Here is an 18558-nt window from a genome sequence, read left to right on the forward strand (position 1 = left end):
AACCCATCCCAAATCTCTTTGCAGAGAAGTGGGCATGAATATTGAATTCATTTCCTTGGGCTGTTGTAACAAAGTACCAAAAACTGGGTGGCTTATAAGAACAGAAATTATGTCTCACAGTTCTGGAGGCTAGGAGTGCCAAATCAGGGTCTCAGCCATGTTGATTCCTTCTGAGCTCTGAGGGAGAATCTGGTGGTGGCCAGCAATCCTTGGCATTCCTTGGCTTGTAGATGTATCACTCCAATCTCTGCCTCCATCATCACATGGCCATCTTCCCCCTGTGTCTGTCTGTCTGTTTTATAAGGACCCTACTCATATTGGATTACGACCCTCCCTACTCCAGAATGACCTCATGTTAACATAGCTGATAACATCTTCAAAGGACTCTATTTCCAAACAAGGTCACAAGCATGTATCTCTTGGGGGAACACAATCCATAACAAATACTTACCTTCAGAGGGGCAGGGGATGTGTGGTCTCCAGCCCTTGCTGCAGTGTGTCATTGATCTTCCCCAGGACTACATCGACACTGAGATGCTGCTGTGTGCAGAGAACGTGAACCAGGACAACCTGCTCTCCTACGCCCGAGAAGCTGCAGACTTTGCCACCAATTACCAACTGCCGTCTTTAGATTTTGCCATGAACCATTACGGGCAGCCTGATGTGGCCATGTTTGACTTCACTTCCATGTACGCCTCAGAGAATGCGGCCCTCATGCGAGAGCGGCAATCACACCAGCTGCTTGTGGCCCTCGTGGGTGACAGCTTGCTCGAGGTACTGCTTGCATTTGGAGTTCCTGCATTCCTGCTGTAAGGCAGATCTCTGCATTTATGTCCTAGCTGGCAGCGTCTGATGTCAGGCAGCCGGGGAAGAACAGGCTCAGAGGCTCTCAGCCACCTGGCAGAATTCTGCCATGCCCATCCTGGCCTTGGAGCCTGACCTTTCACTAAATTCAGTGGAGCCGGTTCTGCCTGTTTGTAGGCAGGAGAGCTTTCTCCTCCACCTCTGGGTTCTTCTGGGCAGACCTCTTTGTTGAAGTACAATGTTTAGGCGGCCTTGGTCTGGACCACATGGGCCATCCTTCTCAGAGTGTGTAGAACCTCAGCAGGACCAAGACTCCCTTCATTACGTGGGTGGCTTTTCAAAGTGGATGTCACAAGGGATGCAAGAAAGATGTGTGGACCCCCAAGCCTAGTTTCTATCCATGGCATCCTTGTTCAAAATTCTTCCCCGAAAATCTGCATGTACAAGACCCTTGAAGTGAGTGTTTTTAGAAGGATTACACTTTGATCTTTAGTATAAGCTCTAACCAAAAAACGTGTATATATTTATCCCAAGTTAAGAGTCAAATTCCAGACCAGGCTTTGGGCTCTCATAGGGCAGTTTAGTTAGAGCTTAACCAGTCGAGTTGGTGCTGACTCATAGCGACCCCATGTGTATCGAGTAGAACTGTGCTCCAGAGGGTTTTCAATGGATGATTTTCTGGGAGTGGATCACCAGGCCTTCGTTCCAAGGCACCTCCGGGTGGACTCGAGCCTCCGACCTTTCAGTTAGCAGCCAAGTACATTAACTGTTTGCACCATCCAGAGATTCAGTTAGAATTTAACTTAGTTGAATTAATCCTTGCTCACCACTGAGCATGAGCTCTAGCCCAAGCTCCCTAGCTAAACACCCCATATCCACCCTGCTTCTGCCCCAATCTCCCTTCCCAGCTTATCTCTTAGCACACACCTCCCATGCTCTAGGCAGCACCTAAACTAGACCAACTGTTCTTTCATCTGGCTCCATAATTTTCCAGCTACCATCCTTTGCCCGTGCTCTTCCTGAATGGTTTGAGATACCTGTCCAAATCCTGTCCATTCTTTAAAATCATCATAAATGCAACTCTTTTATGAAGCATTCCCTGATTTTCATCTCTCCTCCAAGGTGGGAATTTCTCTCCACCTTTTCTGAGCCCTTACGCAGTTTTGCTGTACCTGTGTCATTGCACACTTTACATTTGACTTTGTGCTACAGTATTTGTGTTTGTGGTGGATCTTGTGAGCAGCAGGGGCCCTGCCCTGTCACCTCTCTGTCCCCCCAGGGCTTGGCACAGGGCTGCCGATCAGTGAGTGCTAGATAGAATGGGATAGCAAGCTGGGAGTCATGATAATCAACTGATTTCCTTTTGCAGCCCTTTTGGCCCATGGGTACAGGCTGTGCCCGCGGCTTCCTGGCAGCCTTTGACACAGCATGGATGGTGAAGAGCTGGGACCAGGGAACTCCTCCTCTGGAGCTGCTGGCTGAAAGGTGAGTACTGGCATTAGGACTCCCAGCTAGGGGCAGGGCCAGGTCAAGAGCTCAGGCAGGAGAGGGATCAAAACCAGCTCCAGGTGACTCCCCTAGATCTAACTGGAGCCTTTATCCTTCTCTAGTCTGCCTTCACACACACGCTTGATGTATTTTTCAGGGTCCCAAAGGAAACTTTCTTCATCATGATCTACCTCCTTCAGTGACTTTATCTGTTGAACATGACCTTAAAAAAATTTTTTTTTTAAACCAGTTGCCATTGAGTCAGTTCTGACTCATGGCGACCCCATGTGTGACCAGAGAACTGTGCTTCATAGAGTTTTCAATGGCTGATTTTTCAGAAGTAGATCACCAGGACTTTTTTTCTGAGGCACCTCTGGGCGGACTCGAACCTTCAACCTTTCTGTTAGTAGTCAAGTGTATTAACTGTTTGCACCACCCAGGGATGGACCTGACCTTATACCTTGAGTTTCAGAGAGAAATCATCATCTGGGCACAGCCCCAAAGTGGGAGCTCCCTGGCATTGCTGGGCCACCCAAAGGCCAGCAGAGGTTTATATGAAGGAGTCTTTCGGTGCAGTCTGAATGTCCTACCCTGATTGAAGTTGGGTTCTGTGATTTCCTAGGCCTCTTCCACTGCTGAGATCCTGGACTTGCTCCCAGACCCCTGCTGCTGGCCACGTGGCTATGGCAGCTGGTGGACTTGGGGGAAGACAGAGGCTGGAGTGTGGAGCCAGGCCTCTGATGGTCTTGGGTGTGGAGACCTGTGGTCAGGGGGGACAGGCCAAAGGAGGCAGCATGACTGAGTGGTGGTTACAGCAAAACCTCAGATCACCATGCTGCCAGGTCTGTGTCCCTGCACTCTGCCCAGGGGAGAAAGCCAGCATCATTGCCACCGGACACCCGCTTCCTCTTGGCCCCTTAGACAGTCACCCTTTTTTGTAGATCTCAAGAACCACGATTGCCAGGCACTGCAAGGGCAGGGTTTATACAAACATGTGCAAGAAGACCTTGAATGCAGAGAAAGTGGGGAGGCGGGTGGAGACAAATGTCTGAGGTGGCAAGAGCAATCCCTGACCTCTCAGCCCTGCCTCCTACCAGAGAGAGTCTTTACCGGCTGTTACCTCAAACAACCCCAGAGAACATCAACAAGAACTTTGAACAGTACACATTGGACCCAGGGACACGATACCCAAACCTCAACTCAAACTGTGTCAGGCCTCATCAGGTGAGTCCCTCCCTGGGGCCCTGTCTGGGTCATCTTCAACAGAGCGGTGGGTGGGAAGGGAGGGTCACATATAATCCTAGCACAGGCCTGGAACTGATGCCACCAGTACCTCTTGACCAAAATGTGAGACAGATTCATCTCTCCAAGAGACTCATGGGAGTACAATAGAGTCAGCATTCTTTCTAGCCTGCAGGAGAGACATAGACACATATGGGTATATATACACAAATGTGCATGCATTTACATATGTTTGTTCATCACTACATGTATGCATTGCTCAACAGACCTGTCTCAAAAAATCTACCTGACCAAGAATCTTCCCTCCTTACTACCCACATTCCCAGAGCCCGTTGCTTCCTCCCTTTGTCCCGGATCCACCCAACCCCAAACCTCTTCAATCAGTAGAACAGGGAATGGTGTGAATGTTTAAAATTACGTCTCTCCCCACCTCAGTTTCCTTGTATTTGGATGGATGACTGAGATCCACTGCTCTGTGTCTTAGATTGCCTAGGTTGCCTTGTGAAGGCCATTCCATCCAGCAATAGGAAGGGCAGCAGGCATGGAATAGGGAGTGAGCAGAGTTTAGAGGCCCTGAGCTATGCTTTGGGGAGACACTGGTGGGCAGCTGTGTGAGGAGGTCCCTCTTGTTTGCAGGTAAAGCACTTGTACATCACTACGGAGCTGCACTGCTACCCTCTTGAGAGGGTGGGCTCAGTGAGAAGATCCATTGGCCTCTCCAGGCGGGGTAAGCAGTCCTCCCGGGACCCTGGCCCAAGAAGGGACCCTGCCGACCTTGGCCAGGTTGCTGGGAGGGGCTGTGGGGAGGAGGCCTGCTCAGTGACAGTGGTGGCAGAGGCTCTGAAGCCAGCCTGGTTCTGCCTTATTACCCTTGTGATCTTGGGTCAGCCCCTCTCCTCTTGGTACTTCAATGTCCTCCTCTATAAAGTGAGATAAGGACGATAGGTCCCCACAGAATGATTGTAAAGACTAAAGGAGTTAATGTGTGTCAGGTGCTTAGCACAGTAGATGTGAACTGTGGAATTATAGACGATTTCATTATTCGTGGTACTTATATTTTATAAAGTTGCCACAAACACTGAGTTAGCTAATACTGAGCCATTACTCCAAGTGGATCCACCAGGGTAGGTTCCTATGAACCTCTGATCACAACATTTTCATCAACTGATCAATACATAGCCTTATTTTATGTGTCTTTCTGTTTAAAGACACATTCTTTAATATATATTGTTGATTTCATTAACATTGAACTCATGGCCAACAGCACTATAACTCATGCCTGAACAAAGGTTATTTAACACACGTATTTTCTCCATGACTGGCAGACACATGTCTGTCAGTTTGTTGTACTGTGGGGGCTTGCGTGTTGCTGTGATGCTGGAAGCTATGCCACGGGTATTCAGATACCAGCAGGGTCACCCATGGAGGACAGGTTTCAGCTGAGCTTCCAGACTAAGACAGACTAAGAAGAAGGACCCAGCAGTCTACTCCTGAAAAGCATTAGCCAGTGAAAACCTTGTGAATAGCAGCAGAACATTGTCTGATATAGTGCTGGAAGGTGAGTCCCCCAGGTTGGAAGGCACTCAAAAGATGACTGAGGAAGAGCTGCCTCCTCAAAGCAGAGTCGATCTTAATGACGTGGATGGAGTAAAGCTTTTGGGACCTTCATTTGCTGATGTGGCATGACTCAAAATGAGAAGGAACAGCTGCAAACATCCATTAATAATCGGAACCAGGAATGTACGAAGTATGAACCTAGGAAAATTCGAAAACGTCAAAAATGAAATGGAACGCATAAACATCGACATCCTAGCATTAGTGAACTGAAATGGACTGGTATTGGCCATTTTGAATCGGACAATCATATAGTCTGCTATGCTGGGAATGACAACTTGAAGAGGAATGGTGTTGCATTCATCGTCAAAAAGAACATTTCAAGATCTATCCTGAAGTGCAATGCTGTCAGTGATAGGATAATATCCATACGCATACAAGGAAGACCAGTTAATATGACTATTATTCAAATTTATGCACCAATCGCTAGGGCCAAAGATGAAGAAATAGAAGATTTTTATCAGCTGCTGCAGTCTGAAATTGATCGAACATGCAATCAAGATGCATTGATAATTACTGGTGATTTTAATGTGAAAGTTGGAAACTAAGAAGGATCAGTAGTTGGAAAATATGGCCTTGGTGATAGAAATGATGCTGGAGATCAAATGATAGAATTTTGCAAGGCCAACGACTTCTTCATTGCAAATACCTTCTTTCACCAACATAAACGGCAACTATACACATGGATCTCGCCAGGTGGAACACGCAGAAATCAAATTGACTACGTCTGTGGAAACAGATGATGGAAAAGCTCAATATAATCAGTCAGGACAAGGCCAGGGGCCAACTGTGGAACAGACCATAAGTTGCTCATATGCAAGTTCAAGCTGAAACTGAAGAAAATCAGAGCAAGTCCACGAGAGCCAAAATATGACCTTGACTATATCCCACCTGAATTTAGAGACCATTGAAGAACATTTGATGCATTGAACACTGGTGACCAAAGACCGGACGAGTTGTGGAATGACATCGAGGACATCATACATGAAGAAAGCAAGAGGTCATTGAAAAGTCAGGAAAGAAAGAGAAGACCAAGATGGATGTCAGAGGACACTCTGAAACTTACTCTCGAACGTTGAGCAGCTAAAGCAAAAGGAAGAAATGATGAAGTGAAAGAACTGAACAGAAGATTTCAAAGAGCAGCTCGAGAAGACAAAGTATTATAATGAAATGTGCAAAGAGCTGAAAATGGAAAACCAAAAGGGAAGAACACGCTCGATGTTTCTCAAGCTGAAAGAACTGAAGAAAAAATTGAAGCCTCCAGTTGCAATAGTGAAGTATTCTATGTGGAAAATATTAAATGACACAGGAAGCATCAAAAGAAGATGGAAGGAATACACAGAGTCGTTATACCAAAAAGAGTTAGTCGATGTTCAACCATTTAAAGAGGTAGCATATGATCAGGAACTGATGGTACTGAAGGAAGAAGTCCAAGCTGCTCTGAAGGCATTGGCGAAAAACAAGGCTCCAGGAATTGTTGGAATATCAATTGAGATGTTTCAACAAACGGATGCAGTGCTGGAGGTGCTCACTCGTCTATGCCAAGAAATATGGAAGACAGCTTCCTGGCCAACTGACTGGAAGAGATCCATATTTATGCCTATTCCCAAGAAAGGTGATCCAACCGAATGTGAAAATTATAGAACAATATCATTAATATCACACACAAGCAAAATTTTGCTGAAGATCCTTCAAAACCAGCTGCAGCAGTATATCAACAGGGAACTGCCAGAAATTCAGGCCAATTTCAGAAGGGGACTTGGAACCAGGGATATCATTGCTGATATCAGATGGATCCTGGCTGAAAGCAGAGAATACCAGAAGGATGTTTATCTGTGTTTTATTGACTATGCAAAGGCATTCGACTGTGTGGATCATAACAAATTATGGATAACATTGCGAAGAATGGGAATTCCAGAAAACTTAATCGTGGTCTTGAGGAACCTTTACATAGATCAAGAGGCGGTTGTTCAGACAGAACAAGGGGATACTGTGTGGTTTAAAGTCAGGAAAGGTGTGTGCCAGGGTTGTATCCTTTCACCATACTTATTCAGTCTGTATGCTGAGCAAATAATCCAAGAAGCTGGACTATATGAAGAACGGGGCATCAGGATTGGAGGAAGACTCATTAACTACCTGCGTTATGCAGATGACACAACCTTGCTCACTGAAAGTGAAGAGGACTTGAAGCACTTACTAAGGAAGATCAGAGACCACAGCCTTCAGTATGGATTGCACCTCAACATAAAGAAAACAAAAATCCTCACAAGTGGACCAATGACCAACATCATGATAAATGCAGAAAAGATTGAAGTTGTCAAGGATTTCATTTTACTTGGATCCACAATCAACAGCCATTGAAGCAGCAGTCAAGAAATCAAAAGACGCATTGCATTGGGTAAATCTGCTGCAAAATACCTCTTTAAAGTGTTGAAGCGCAAAAATGTCACCTTGAAAACTAAGGTGCGCCTGACCCAAGCCATGGTATTTTCGATCACATCATATGCATGTGAAAGCTGGACAATGAATAAGGAAGACCGAAGAAGAATTGACGTCTTTGAATTGTGGTGTTGGCGAAGAAAACTAAATATACCATGGACTGCCAAAAAAACGAACAGATCTGTCTTAGGAGAAGTACAACCAGAATGCTCCTTAGAAGCAAGGATGGCGAGACTGCGTCTTACATACTTTGGACATGTTGTCAAGAAGGATCAGTCCCTGGAGAAGGACATCATGCTTGGCAGAGTACAGGGTCAGTGGAAAAGAGGAAGACCCTCAACAAGGTGGATTGACACTGGCTGCAACAATGGGCTCAAGCATAACAACGATTGTAAGGATGGCAGAGGACCGGGCAGTGTTTCGTTCTGTTGTGCATGGGGTCGCTCTGAGTCGGAACCGACTCAACCGCACCTAACAACAACAGCAACACCATTTTCTCCATAAGGCACATCACAGGTTTTTTGCATTAAAGAACATTCGACAACACTTCACTATGTTTAACGGCCATTTTAAACAGTAAAATCACCAACAAAAAGCAAAAAAAAGGTGAAAAATGACGCAAGAAACAGACTATGAAAAAATCACTTGTTTACAGTGTGAAACAGTAAGAAAGCAGAGCATCCATCACCTTGTTCATCCTCAGCTGGGAACATGCATGTAGCATGACTCAGATTTTTCACTGCTCTGCAGATGTCTGCAGAAGCACCACGAGTCTTGATTTAGGGGTTACAAGTGGTTAAGACCTTGGCTGTTAATCAAAAAGGTCGCCGGTTAGAGTTCACCAGCCACTCCTTGGAAACCCTATGGGGCAGTTCTCCTCTGTCCTATAGGGTCACTATGAGTCAGAATCAACTTGACGGCAATGGGTTTTTTTAGTTTTTGGTTTAGGTGAATTCACAAATACGGAATCCACAAATAATGAGGATCAACTGTATCTCACTGCAACTTGTTTTTATTTTCTAGTTGTTTCCTCTATGGGGGTCTTGCCTCCCCAGCTAGATAATGAACTCCATGCATTGCACTCTTTTCCCATCTTTCTGGGCCTAGCACAGGGCTGGGGACAAAGTCAGGGCTCAAGCGAGAAATGAAGGCATGATTAAATAAATGACTCCCTGACATCCAGCTTTGGTCAGGTCACTCTCCTGCTTACAGATCTCCCTGGCTTCCCATTGCCCAGACCTCCCCACCTCTCCTTCCTCAGGCAACCTCAGCTTTCCCATCCACTCCGTCCCCTCCATACGCCACATGCCTCACTGTAATCACTAACTATTTTACTGCTACACAAACATGGCAGGCTAGATTCTTTGCCACTGCGCAGTCCTTTCTGTTGTCCTGGATGCCTTCTTCTGTCTAATGAATTCCTAGGTATGCTGCAAGAGCCAGCACCTCCTCTCTGATGCTTTCTTTGGGTAGTTCTCCTCCCCAGGCGGGCTCAGTACAAACCTGCTCATGGGCTCCCAGAGCATCTGCTTCCTCCCCTGTTGCAGCACATTTTGCACTGCGTCGTGGTCACCTACTTCCATGTCTGCCATTCCTGCTAGATGAGTGTGATGTTGGAAGAGTCCACATTGTCTGGCCAGAGTGGGTCTTAGGGACTCTTTGCTGGAGGAAAGTGTGCATCCTGTCCAAGCACACCCAGGGAGCAGTTCTCAGGGGGGCGCACCCATGCCAGATGGCCCCTGGCACTGGCCTCCTTGCCTGGGTGCCATTTCTCCTGGTCCCCAGCCAAGGTGGTCATCGGAGGGAATTCCCGGGGTAAACTGCTTGAGCTCCTTCCAATAGGACCTCACCACTGTCTGTACAACCCTTGCTGCAGAGTCAGACATCCGGCCCAGCAAGCTCTTAACCTGGTGCCAGCAGCAGACCAAGGGCTACCAGCACGTCAACGTCACCGACCTGACCACATCCTGGCGCAGTGGGCTGGCTCTGTGTGCCATCATCCACCGCTTCCGGCCCGAGCTTATGTAAGTCTGGGGCCCCAGCTGAACCTACCACACCCCTCACAGTCTGCAGAGACCCTGAAGACAAGGGTACCAGGGCTCTTTTGCTAGATTTAGAATCTTCAGGACTTGATTCAGTATTTCTCTTTGCACATTTTCGAGTTTTTTCTTAAATTTGTGCTTTTCCCATTGCACTGAGTGCTTTGTCAATACGATGTTTGATTGTGTGCCTAATTTTTGAGAAGCCGAAGTGGCTTAGGCTCAGTGGTTGTCCCCCACCCCCACCCCCAGCCTCACTGTCACACTTTGGAAGTTTGAGCATTCACCCCTTAAGAGAGGAATTATGGGCAAGACCTACTTCTTGGAACTGGTGTGAGGGTTTTATAGTTAGAAGAGTTCGATTTGAAACCCAGATCCATTAGCTATATGCTATTGGGCAAGCCACTTATCTTCTGTGAGTTTTATTTTCTTCATCTATAAATTGGATCATTAGGAAGATTTGATTATATTTGTGGAAATGCTTTGGGATGCCCAAAGCACAGTACATCATTTGATGTTCTATTTAAACCAACAGTAGTATAACATCACATCCGTGTGTAAATTCATCAAAAGAGCCTGGAAGAAAATGTACCAAGGGGTTATCAGTCAGTACATTGTGAACTGAGCTTGCCTCCAGAAGGGAACGGAACTCTCACTTTTTATTTTATATGCTATATATAGTTAAGTGCCACGACTGCTAACCAAAGGGTCGGTAGTTCGAATCCGCCAGGCACTCCTTGGAAATTCTGTGGAGCAGTTCTACTCTGTCCTATAGGGTCGCTATGAGTCGGAATCAACTTGACGGCACTGGGTGTGGGTTTTTATATATAGTTTGATTTTTTTTTTTTTTTTAAAAAACAAGAAGCCCATATTACTTTTGCAATTAAGAGAAAAAGGGAAATATTTCAAAATAAAGTAGCTCATAAATTTCCCAAAAAGGATTCAGTCACTTTCTGGTTGTTTCAGCCTAGGCAGCAAAGGCATCACCATGGTCCAAGCCTAATTTTTTCCTGCTCTGAAGGAGAAGGACAGGGTTAGTGTCTTCTCCTAAGCTGCCTCTCGGGGCTGTGCTGGGGACAGGGGCTGGCATCACCATTTCTTTGCCCTGCCCTCACCCCTGCCAATACCTGGTACAGTGCCCCCCCACCCCCAGCAGTACTCCTTAAGGGCTAAATTTGCTCAGCTCTTCACACCTCTGCCTACTTTTCCTGAATTTCTCCACCTTGTTTTGATTCTCTAGCAACTTTGACTCTTTGAATGAAGATGATGCAGTGAAGAACAACCAGCTGGCATTTGATGTGGCGGAGCGTGAGTTTGGGATCCCACCAGTGACCACTAGCAAAGAGATGGCATCAGCTCAGGAGCCTGACAAGCTCAGCATAGTCATGTACCTCTCCAAGTTCTACGAGCTCTTCCGGGGCACCCCGCTGAGAACTGTGGGTAAGGACCTTTGCAAAGGCTCTGCTCAGCCCCTTGAGCCATTTCTGTCTTTGTGCCAGAGTCTGATTACTCTTAACACTGATGTCATCTGTTCTGGGGTGACTGTTGCCTTCCCTCTGTCTTTGAGGCCAAACCAGGTAGATCCTACCCATCTAGACCTTGTGAGTGTAAGTAGGTCTGTGTGGTAGCTGACATGTGAGACCAGCTGTCTGCTCCCTGTCACTGAGAGGTCACCAGTGGGGCTGCATCTACCCCCTACCTGGGCCATTTACATCTTCAGTTTGAGATGAGAGAATTATCCTAGAAGAACCTTGTCTTGTCACAGTGACACCCCTTGAGCCCTGGGGTAGCAATGTCAGGACCCCAAATCTAAGTTGTGCTTTTATTTCTTGGCAGATTCTTGGGGCAAATACTGTGAAGAAAACACAGACCTCGGCTTGGCCAAATCATCTATTTCTAATAATTATCTCAACCTCACATTGCCAAGGAAGAGGACTCCACGAGTAAGATGCAGCCTGGTTTTGTTTTATTTCTCATGCACATGGATGGGAAAAAGGGGAAGGGAGAATTTCATGTTCTCAGTCTGTTTATGCTAATAAATTACATAGACTAAGCACTGATGGAAGATGTGCATAAAATTCAATTTAGTAACTGTTTTTGGAAGTTCTCCTTGGCACCATGTAGCGAGTTTCAATCACTTAAAAGTGGTTATAGAAAGGGCATGATAGAGGGCTGAAAGGATATGCTGGTGAGTATTTTTAAAAAGTAAATCAACTTATATCAAGCCAAGAGATTAAATCAGTAATTACAAACTTCCCAACAGGAAAGGTCCAGGACTGGATGGCTTCACTGGTGAATTCTACAACACATTTAAAGAAGAGCTAGCACCAATCCTTCTGAAACTCTTCCTAATAATGAAAGAGGAAGGAATACTTCCTAACTCACTCTATGAGGCTAGGGTTACCCTGATGCCAAAGTTAGATAAAGACATCACAAGAAAGTAAAATTATAGACCAATATCCCTTATGAACATAGATGCAAAAATCCTGAGAAAATACTAGAAATCAGAATTCAACAGCATATTAAAAAGATTATACACCATGACTAAATGGGATTTATCTCAGGAATGCAAGGGTGGTTCAACATAAGAAGATCAATCAATATAGTACACCACTTTAACAGAATGAAAGAAAAAACCCACATGATCCACTTAGAGCTGTATTTTTTGTTTTTGATGATGACAGCAGATATATAGAGATAAATAATATATGGTCCTTGCCTTTGAGGAGCTCAGAACCTAATAAAGTGATTTCCAAACTTTCTCAATTTACAGTACTTTTTTTTTTTTTTTAGTGTCTCACTAATTTGGTCATGGTGCCTGTAGATCAAAAGAAAATACCTAACAGTTCTGTTTATTAAGTAGTTAAGCCCAAATAACTTAATTGAAGTAGTTTACAACATGTCTGACAGATGTCACTGTGTTCCCCCTCAAAAATATTTTTTGGTGACTGTGTGAGTTCACTAGGGTGCCATAGTGCAAAGTCTGGGGAACTATGGGCCTAATAAGAAATTATAATTGTATTTGAATGATAACGTCTCAGTACTCATTTTACCAATAAGAAACGGAGGCCCAGAGAGGTTGGCTGCCTTGCCCAAGCTCATCTACTACTTACCAGAAAACCAAACCTGTTGCCATTGAGTTGATTCTGACTCATGGTGACCCCATAGGACAGGGTAGGACTGTCCCTTAGGGTTTCCAAGGAGTGGCTGGTGGATTCAAACTGCTGACCTTTTGGTTAGCAGCCAAGCTCTTTACTACACCACTAGGGCGCCATCTAGTACCTAGTGGTAGTTTATTACTTTGGCCCCTATACCATGTTTCCTTTACCACTAATTAATTAATTTTTAAAAGGGTATTTGTCAAGTATCTGGTGATAGGACATGCAGAAGTGATGTGTGACTTGACCTTAGAGTCTAGCTGGGGAGATATGATGCCAGGAAGATAGTGAGGAGACTGCAGACCAAGGGTCAGACCTTGGGGAACAGCAGAATTTAAGGGACTGGTGAAGGCAGAGCAGCCAGGAAAGAAGATGAAGGAACTGTTAGAAAGGAAGGAAGTCAGAAAGCCCAGTGGGGAGAAAGTTCCAGAAGATGGGTTCAAGAGACTATGTTGGCAATAGAGAAGCCAAACCTAATGAGGGTTGGGGAACGGCTGTGGGATTTGAAGGTATTGGGGGCAAAAGGCAAATTTCAGAGGGGTAGAACTGAATGGGGAGTCCCTGGGTAGTGCAAATGGTTAGCGCACTTGGCTGCTAACCAAAACGTTAGCAGTTCAAGGCCATCCAGAGGCATCTTAAAAGAAAGGCCTAGGGATCTACTTCCAAAAAATCAGCCACTGAAAACCCTATGGAGCACAGTTCTACTCTGACACAGACAAGTTTGCCATGAGTCAGAATCAACTTGACAGTAACTGATAACTGGTAAGGACTGAATCTATAGTCCTCTGGAGCCTTGGGCAAGGGGTACCTGAATCTGAGTCAGGAATGAACAGGAACTAGGAAGCCTTCAAGGATAAATGACAAGGCAGAAGAACCTTAAACTTACCATGTAAAGAAGCCGAAAGAGTGGAAAGTTCCAAGGCCGTAGTCAGTGGGAGCCAAGGAGGGAGGGGCCAGGATAAGGTCAGAGGCAGGACCACTGGCTAGAGCAGGGGAGGTTTGGGAGGGCAGTTTTAAGTACCCACACAGAGCTTGCCTTCCCTCTCCAGAACTTCAGGCAAGTCCTTCCCTACCATCACAGAAAGGCTGTAGGTCTCTGCATGTCTCTGAGTCTCTCAAAATTGCATATAGTCTCCTTAATGTGGCCAGTCTTGCCTTGTACTGCCAGCCCTTCCGCCCAGGGTGGGGCTGGTGCCTCCTAGCAGCTTCCTTTCTTTCCGTCAGCTGGTGAAGCAGTGGTCACTTTTTCCACTGAGGTCTGGAATGTTGCAGCAGTTGTTTTGCTAATTCCAGGAGCAAGATACTTAAAGCTTCTTCCACACCCTGTCTGTAGGAAGGAATGGGCTAGTGAGGCTGGGGTGGGAAGGAAGGTGTGCTGGTCTGTTAGGATTTTCAGCAGAGCAGCTAAAACAATGAGCTATACCTAGGTCCTATTGCCCCTCTGCTTCCTGAACTGCCCCAGTTCAGAGGGTCCAAGTGAGGGCTGCATTCTCCACCGTATGTTCCATTGAAGGAACACTGTATCCTGGAGACCAGTCTGTGGCTGGTGCCACTACAGCTCAGCTGTTTTTCCTCTGAAGCCCAAGGACCTCTGCTTTGCGCACTTCCAACCCAAGCGAGCCAGCATAGTCTTCCTGGAAGCCCTCTGAGCCAGACATATACCACCTTTCTTCATTTACCCCTGTTTCTCCCACCACTTAGCCTACAGCTGGGAGGCAGAGGGAACTAGAAAACCCAGTGCTGTGTATTCGGACTCATAGAGACCCTAGAGGAATGTTAAACCTTTCACTCACCACTCCTCTGTTTACAGAATGACCAAATTGGAGCCACGTGACCAGCTCTGGCTCAGAAGGTGGATTGGTCAAAAGTCAGTAGTCAGCAAGGCCAACCAGGCTCTCCCTCCCAGAGCTGCTTCATCCTCCTCCACTCCCCACAGTTCTGCTTGGAAATGCAGTGGAAGCTTGTGGGCTCCGCCCTGTTCACTCTTCCCCAGTGTGTGCATCTTGGCTGCCCATCTTATGAGAGGGTCAAGACCCACAGATCCAATCCCTCCCTTAGCCTCATTTTATGTTTACAATTTGCCTTGCCCTTTCGATAGGTAGAGAGATTTGATCATTGAAGTAAGTGCTTGGCTTGGGCAGTATTTGTCCTTCTCTTCCTCCTCAAATGGATTAAGCACTTCCTCTGGGTGGGTTGGTGAGTCAGTAAGGCCATTGGGGTCATGTTATACATTGGCCACTACTAAAATACCTCTGACTTACCTATCGCACTGTGCCAGCAATCCAGTGATCAGGACCACACACAGAGTACCTTCTCCCTATCCTACTGTGGGTCTGCATGTTGTATCTGGACACTCTTTTGGCTTGGGGAACTCATTTTCAGTGCTTTTTGGCCTTAACACTTCCCACAAGCAAACAGTACTGTCTACTCTCATCTGCTCCTGTGCAGAGACACTGTGGATATCTGCACATACAGAGGCTCCAACACAGTTGCAATACAGAAAATGTCAGTGAAATTAGACCTGCAGCCCTCAGTGTCCTGGCTCACGCACCCCTCTGGAACAGAGACAGATTCGGCCATGCTTACATGATTCTACACTGTAGCGGGCACACACAATATCCGTACACAATATCCCTACCATCCGTACAGGTGCATCTGCATTTGACCTCGCTCCCTTTCTCCACTTCTTCCTAATCGTCCCGACTCACTCCCAACTTCCAGAGGAACATCTTGAGAATGAGAATTCCTGAGCACTGAAGAGGATTCATTGTTTTCTGCTGAGCCAGTGTTAAGAACCTCTTGCCCTCCTGTTTTTCACTATTGCTCTTAGATTCTTTTCTCCTCCCTAATTTTGTCTTCCTGATAACATCCAAATTGCAGCAACATTTATCAACTTCTGAACATACAGAAGACATTTCCTTCACAAAAGACCTTGTTTCCTTTTAGAGAGAGTAACCTTCCCATCTCACAGCTACGCAGTCTCTCTGGTGAGGGGAAACCCATTGGGTTGATTAGCTCTGAAGGCTGGATGGCCCATGCCCGGGAAAAGGAGAAGATCTGCGGGGATTATATTTTCCCCTTAGAAAGGAGTCTGCCTTTGCAGATTGACAACTGATTCTGGAGAGCATCTAAACGTCTCATGGCATGGGACAGTTCCTGGGGGTCCCAGGGCTCTTGTCACCATGCATGCAGGTGACACCTGAACATATATTTGGTCTCTGTTATTCCTGCACATGCACACTCACACACAGACACACGCACGCACGCATTCTCTCTCTCTCTCACAATGCCTGTCTACACTCTCCTAGACCTACCATACATGTGTGATACTTGTATCTATGGCCACTATAGTCATTACTGATATTTGTCCCATTCTGAGCACACTCTTTGGGGCCCAGTACAGAGGCTGTCACAGTCCCTGGAAAGTCCATCCCAGAAGCCAGGTGGGTGGCCCCAGCATTTGTCCTGCCCTCTGACTGATTCAACCCAGGTCCTTCTCCTCCTTCCGCACTGATCCCTGGTAGAGTTCACAAAGTGACTGGTGTCCATGTCTGGTCTGGGCAGTCCATCCCTCTCCTCCGTCCTTCTTTCCCTGACCCTCCTGTGCAAACACTTTCCAAAGAGCCAGGAGCCATCCTTTAAGAAAGTGCTTCCGCCAACCACCCATTCAGCCAACAAATATTTATTGAGCACTTATTTGATGCTAAGTTCTCTTCTGGGTGCTGGAGGTAGAGCAGGGAACAAGACAAGCAAGGACCCTGCTGAGGGAGCTTGTAGTCTAGTGGGACCAAATTCCTCTCGCTCCTCTTCCCCAACTCACAAAGCTACCTACCCAGCAGCCAAAGCTCCCCATTAGGTCTCTAGTACTTTTCAGTTCAGACACTTGAAGATGGCTTAGAATCAAGAGCACTGGTCTGTGATGCTGCCAGCTTTGGAAGCTCAGCAAGCACAGGGGCCAGATCAGCACCCTCTACTCCCACGCTGGCAGTTTGCAGGTAACTGCCGAGGCCGCTGTCTCTCCTTTCCTCTGTGTGAATGCAGCCGAGGATGCTGAGTTGATTTACAGGTTGGGGATGAAATTTGAAGCCAGGCAGCCAAACATGTATTTGGGTTTGCTGGGGACCCAGCAACTATTTGGACCTCTCAGAAAGCTCCTTTGTGTGCAAAATGAGGGTAATAACATATACCTCACGGCATTGGTGGGAAGATGGCATGAGCAATGCCTGCTGCAGGTCTGAGCATTTTGCCTGGCTCATAGGAGGGGCTCAGGAAATGATAGGGCTCTTCCTTTAGGAATATTGATGAAATGAGAATGCTAGATTTCTGAGAAGATAGGTAAAACCTGTTTGGATTGAACACTTGGTCCTGTAGTGCAGCCATGAGCATACAAAGCACTTCAGTATTTATCTCATTTGTTCCTGATGTAACATTTTGAGGAAGGCAAGAAACCTATTTTTATCCTGGTTTTATACATGGGAAAACTTGGACTTATGAAAATTAAATTGCCATAAGTCACATAGCTGGTAAGTGTCAAAACCAGAACTACTGTTCACATTTTCTAGTTCTGTTACAAGTTCTAACCTTACTAGTAGTGTCTAACTATTGTATAGCACTTTAAGAAGTGTTTTACATGTATGATTGCATTTACCCCCACTACAATTGATGCCTTTGAATTGTGGTATTGGCTAAGAATATAGAATATACCAGGGGCTGCCAGGAAAACAAACAAATCTGTCTTGGAAGAAGTACAAACAGAATGCTCCTTAGAAGCAAGAATGGCGAGACTGCATCTCACATACTCTGGACATGTTATCAGGAGAGATCAGTCCCTGAAGAAGGACATCATGCTTGGTAAAGTAGAGGGTCAGTGAAAAAGAAGAAGACCCTCAATGAGATGGACTGACACAGTGGCTGCAACAATGGGCTCAAGCATAGCAACAATTGTGAGGATGGTGCAGGACTAGGCAGTGTTTCATTCTGTTGTACATAGGGTCACTATGAGTTGGAACTGACTTGATGGCACCTAACAAAACAACACGACAATTTATGAGGTAGACAATATCCCTTCTTACAAGACAGAAAACTGAAGTCAGAGAAGTTAGGTGATTTTCCTAAGGTCACACAGCTAGGAGATAATCAGTGCGAAAACTCAACCCCATGACTCTGTGCTACTCTACCATTGAAGAAAAGAAGAGCTATCTTGCCCATGTCACTGGCCCTCTTTCTTATAGCTGCCCCCTACTCAACCAGGCTTTGGCTGACAGATGGCCAATCTCTCTTCCTATGACCCAGATCTAAATGTCTTCAGGATTAGGATATACCAACTAACTAAATACCAAGTTTCTTTGCTTTGGACTAAAATCACATTAATTCAGGCAATATGGGAGCACAGCTATCATGTGCTTATCAAATGATCAGAGTGGCAAATATATGTCTTTGATTTTTTTTTTAGTGGGAAAACCTATCAGTTTAATAAATGCCCTTTGGTAGAAATCATGATAAAGTGACCTTAGGCTGGAGAACCCTGATAGGAAAAGAAAGTGAGTTATTTGTTTATTCTCATGCTGTCTCTCACTGGGAACTATACACATTTTCTTCCTCTTTGTACCCCAGTTCTTTGTAGAGCAAACTAGAATCTAAGGAGTTGGGGGTACTGAGGCAATTTTGGCTCCCAAATATAGATATACAGATAAAGAGATTAGATAAATCTATAGGTTTGAATTTTCTCAACCTTTTTGTTTTAACCTAGCCCTTAGTTGAGAATCAATGTTTCA

General features: G+C 45.8%; 1 protein-coding gene across 9 annotated transcripts in view; it reads left to right on the forward strand.

The window, feature by feature from the left end:
- MICAL2 (microtubule associated monooxygenase, calponin and LIM domain containing 2) overlaps positions 1-18558 on the forward strand; it is a 250516-nt gene that overhangs the window by 125513 nt on the left and 106445 nt on the right. For 8 of the 9 annotated variants that reach the window (XM_049890391.1, XM_049890393.1, XM_049890394.1 and 5 more), the window contains 7 exons: positions 517-774; positions 2174-2289; positions 3390-3516; positions 4171-4261; positions 9464-9611; positions 10867-11066; positions 11463-11569. In XM_049890391.1, coding sequence (XP_049746348.1) covers positions 517-774; positions 2174-2289; positions 3390-3516; positions 4171-4261; positions 9464-9611; positions 10867-11066; positions 11463-11569 — 1047 coding nt within the window. Of the gene's footprint in view, positions 1-516; positions 775-2173; positions 2290-3389; positions 3517-4170; positions 4262-9463; positions 9612-10866; positions 11067-11462; positions 11570-18558 lie in introns of those variants that run through there. The other variant, XM_049890400.1, reaches the window with a different exon arrangement.

The sequence above is a fragment of the Elephas maximus genome, chromosome 7, assembly GCF_024166365.1.
Source record: "Elephas maximus indicus isolate mEleMax1 chromosome 7, mEleMax1 primary haplotype, whole genome shotgun sequence".
In the NCBI taxonomy this organism is placed as follows: domain Eukaryota; kingdom Metazoa; phylum Chordata; class Mammalia; order Proboscidea; family Elephantidae; genus Elephas; species Elephas maximus.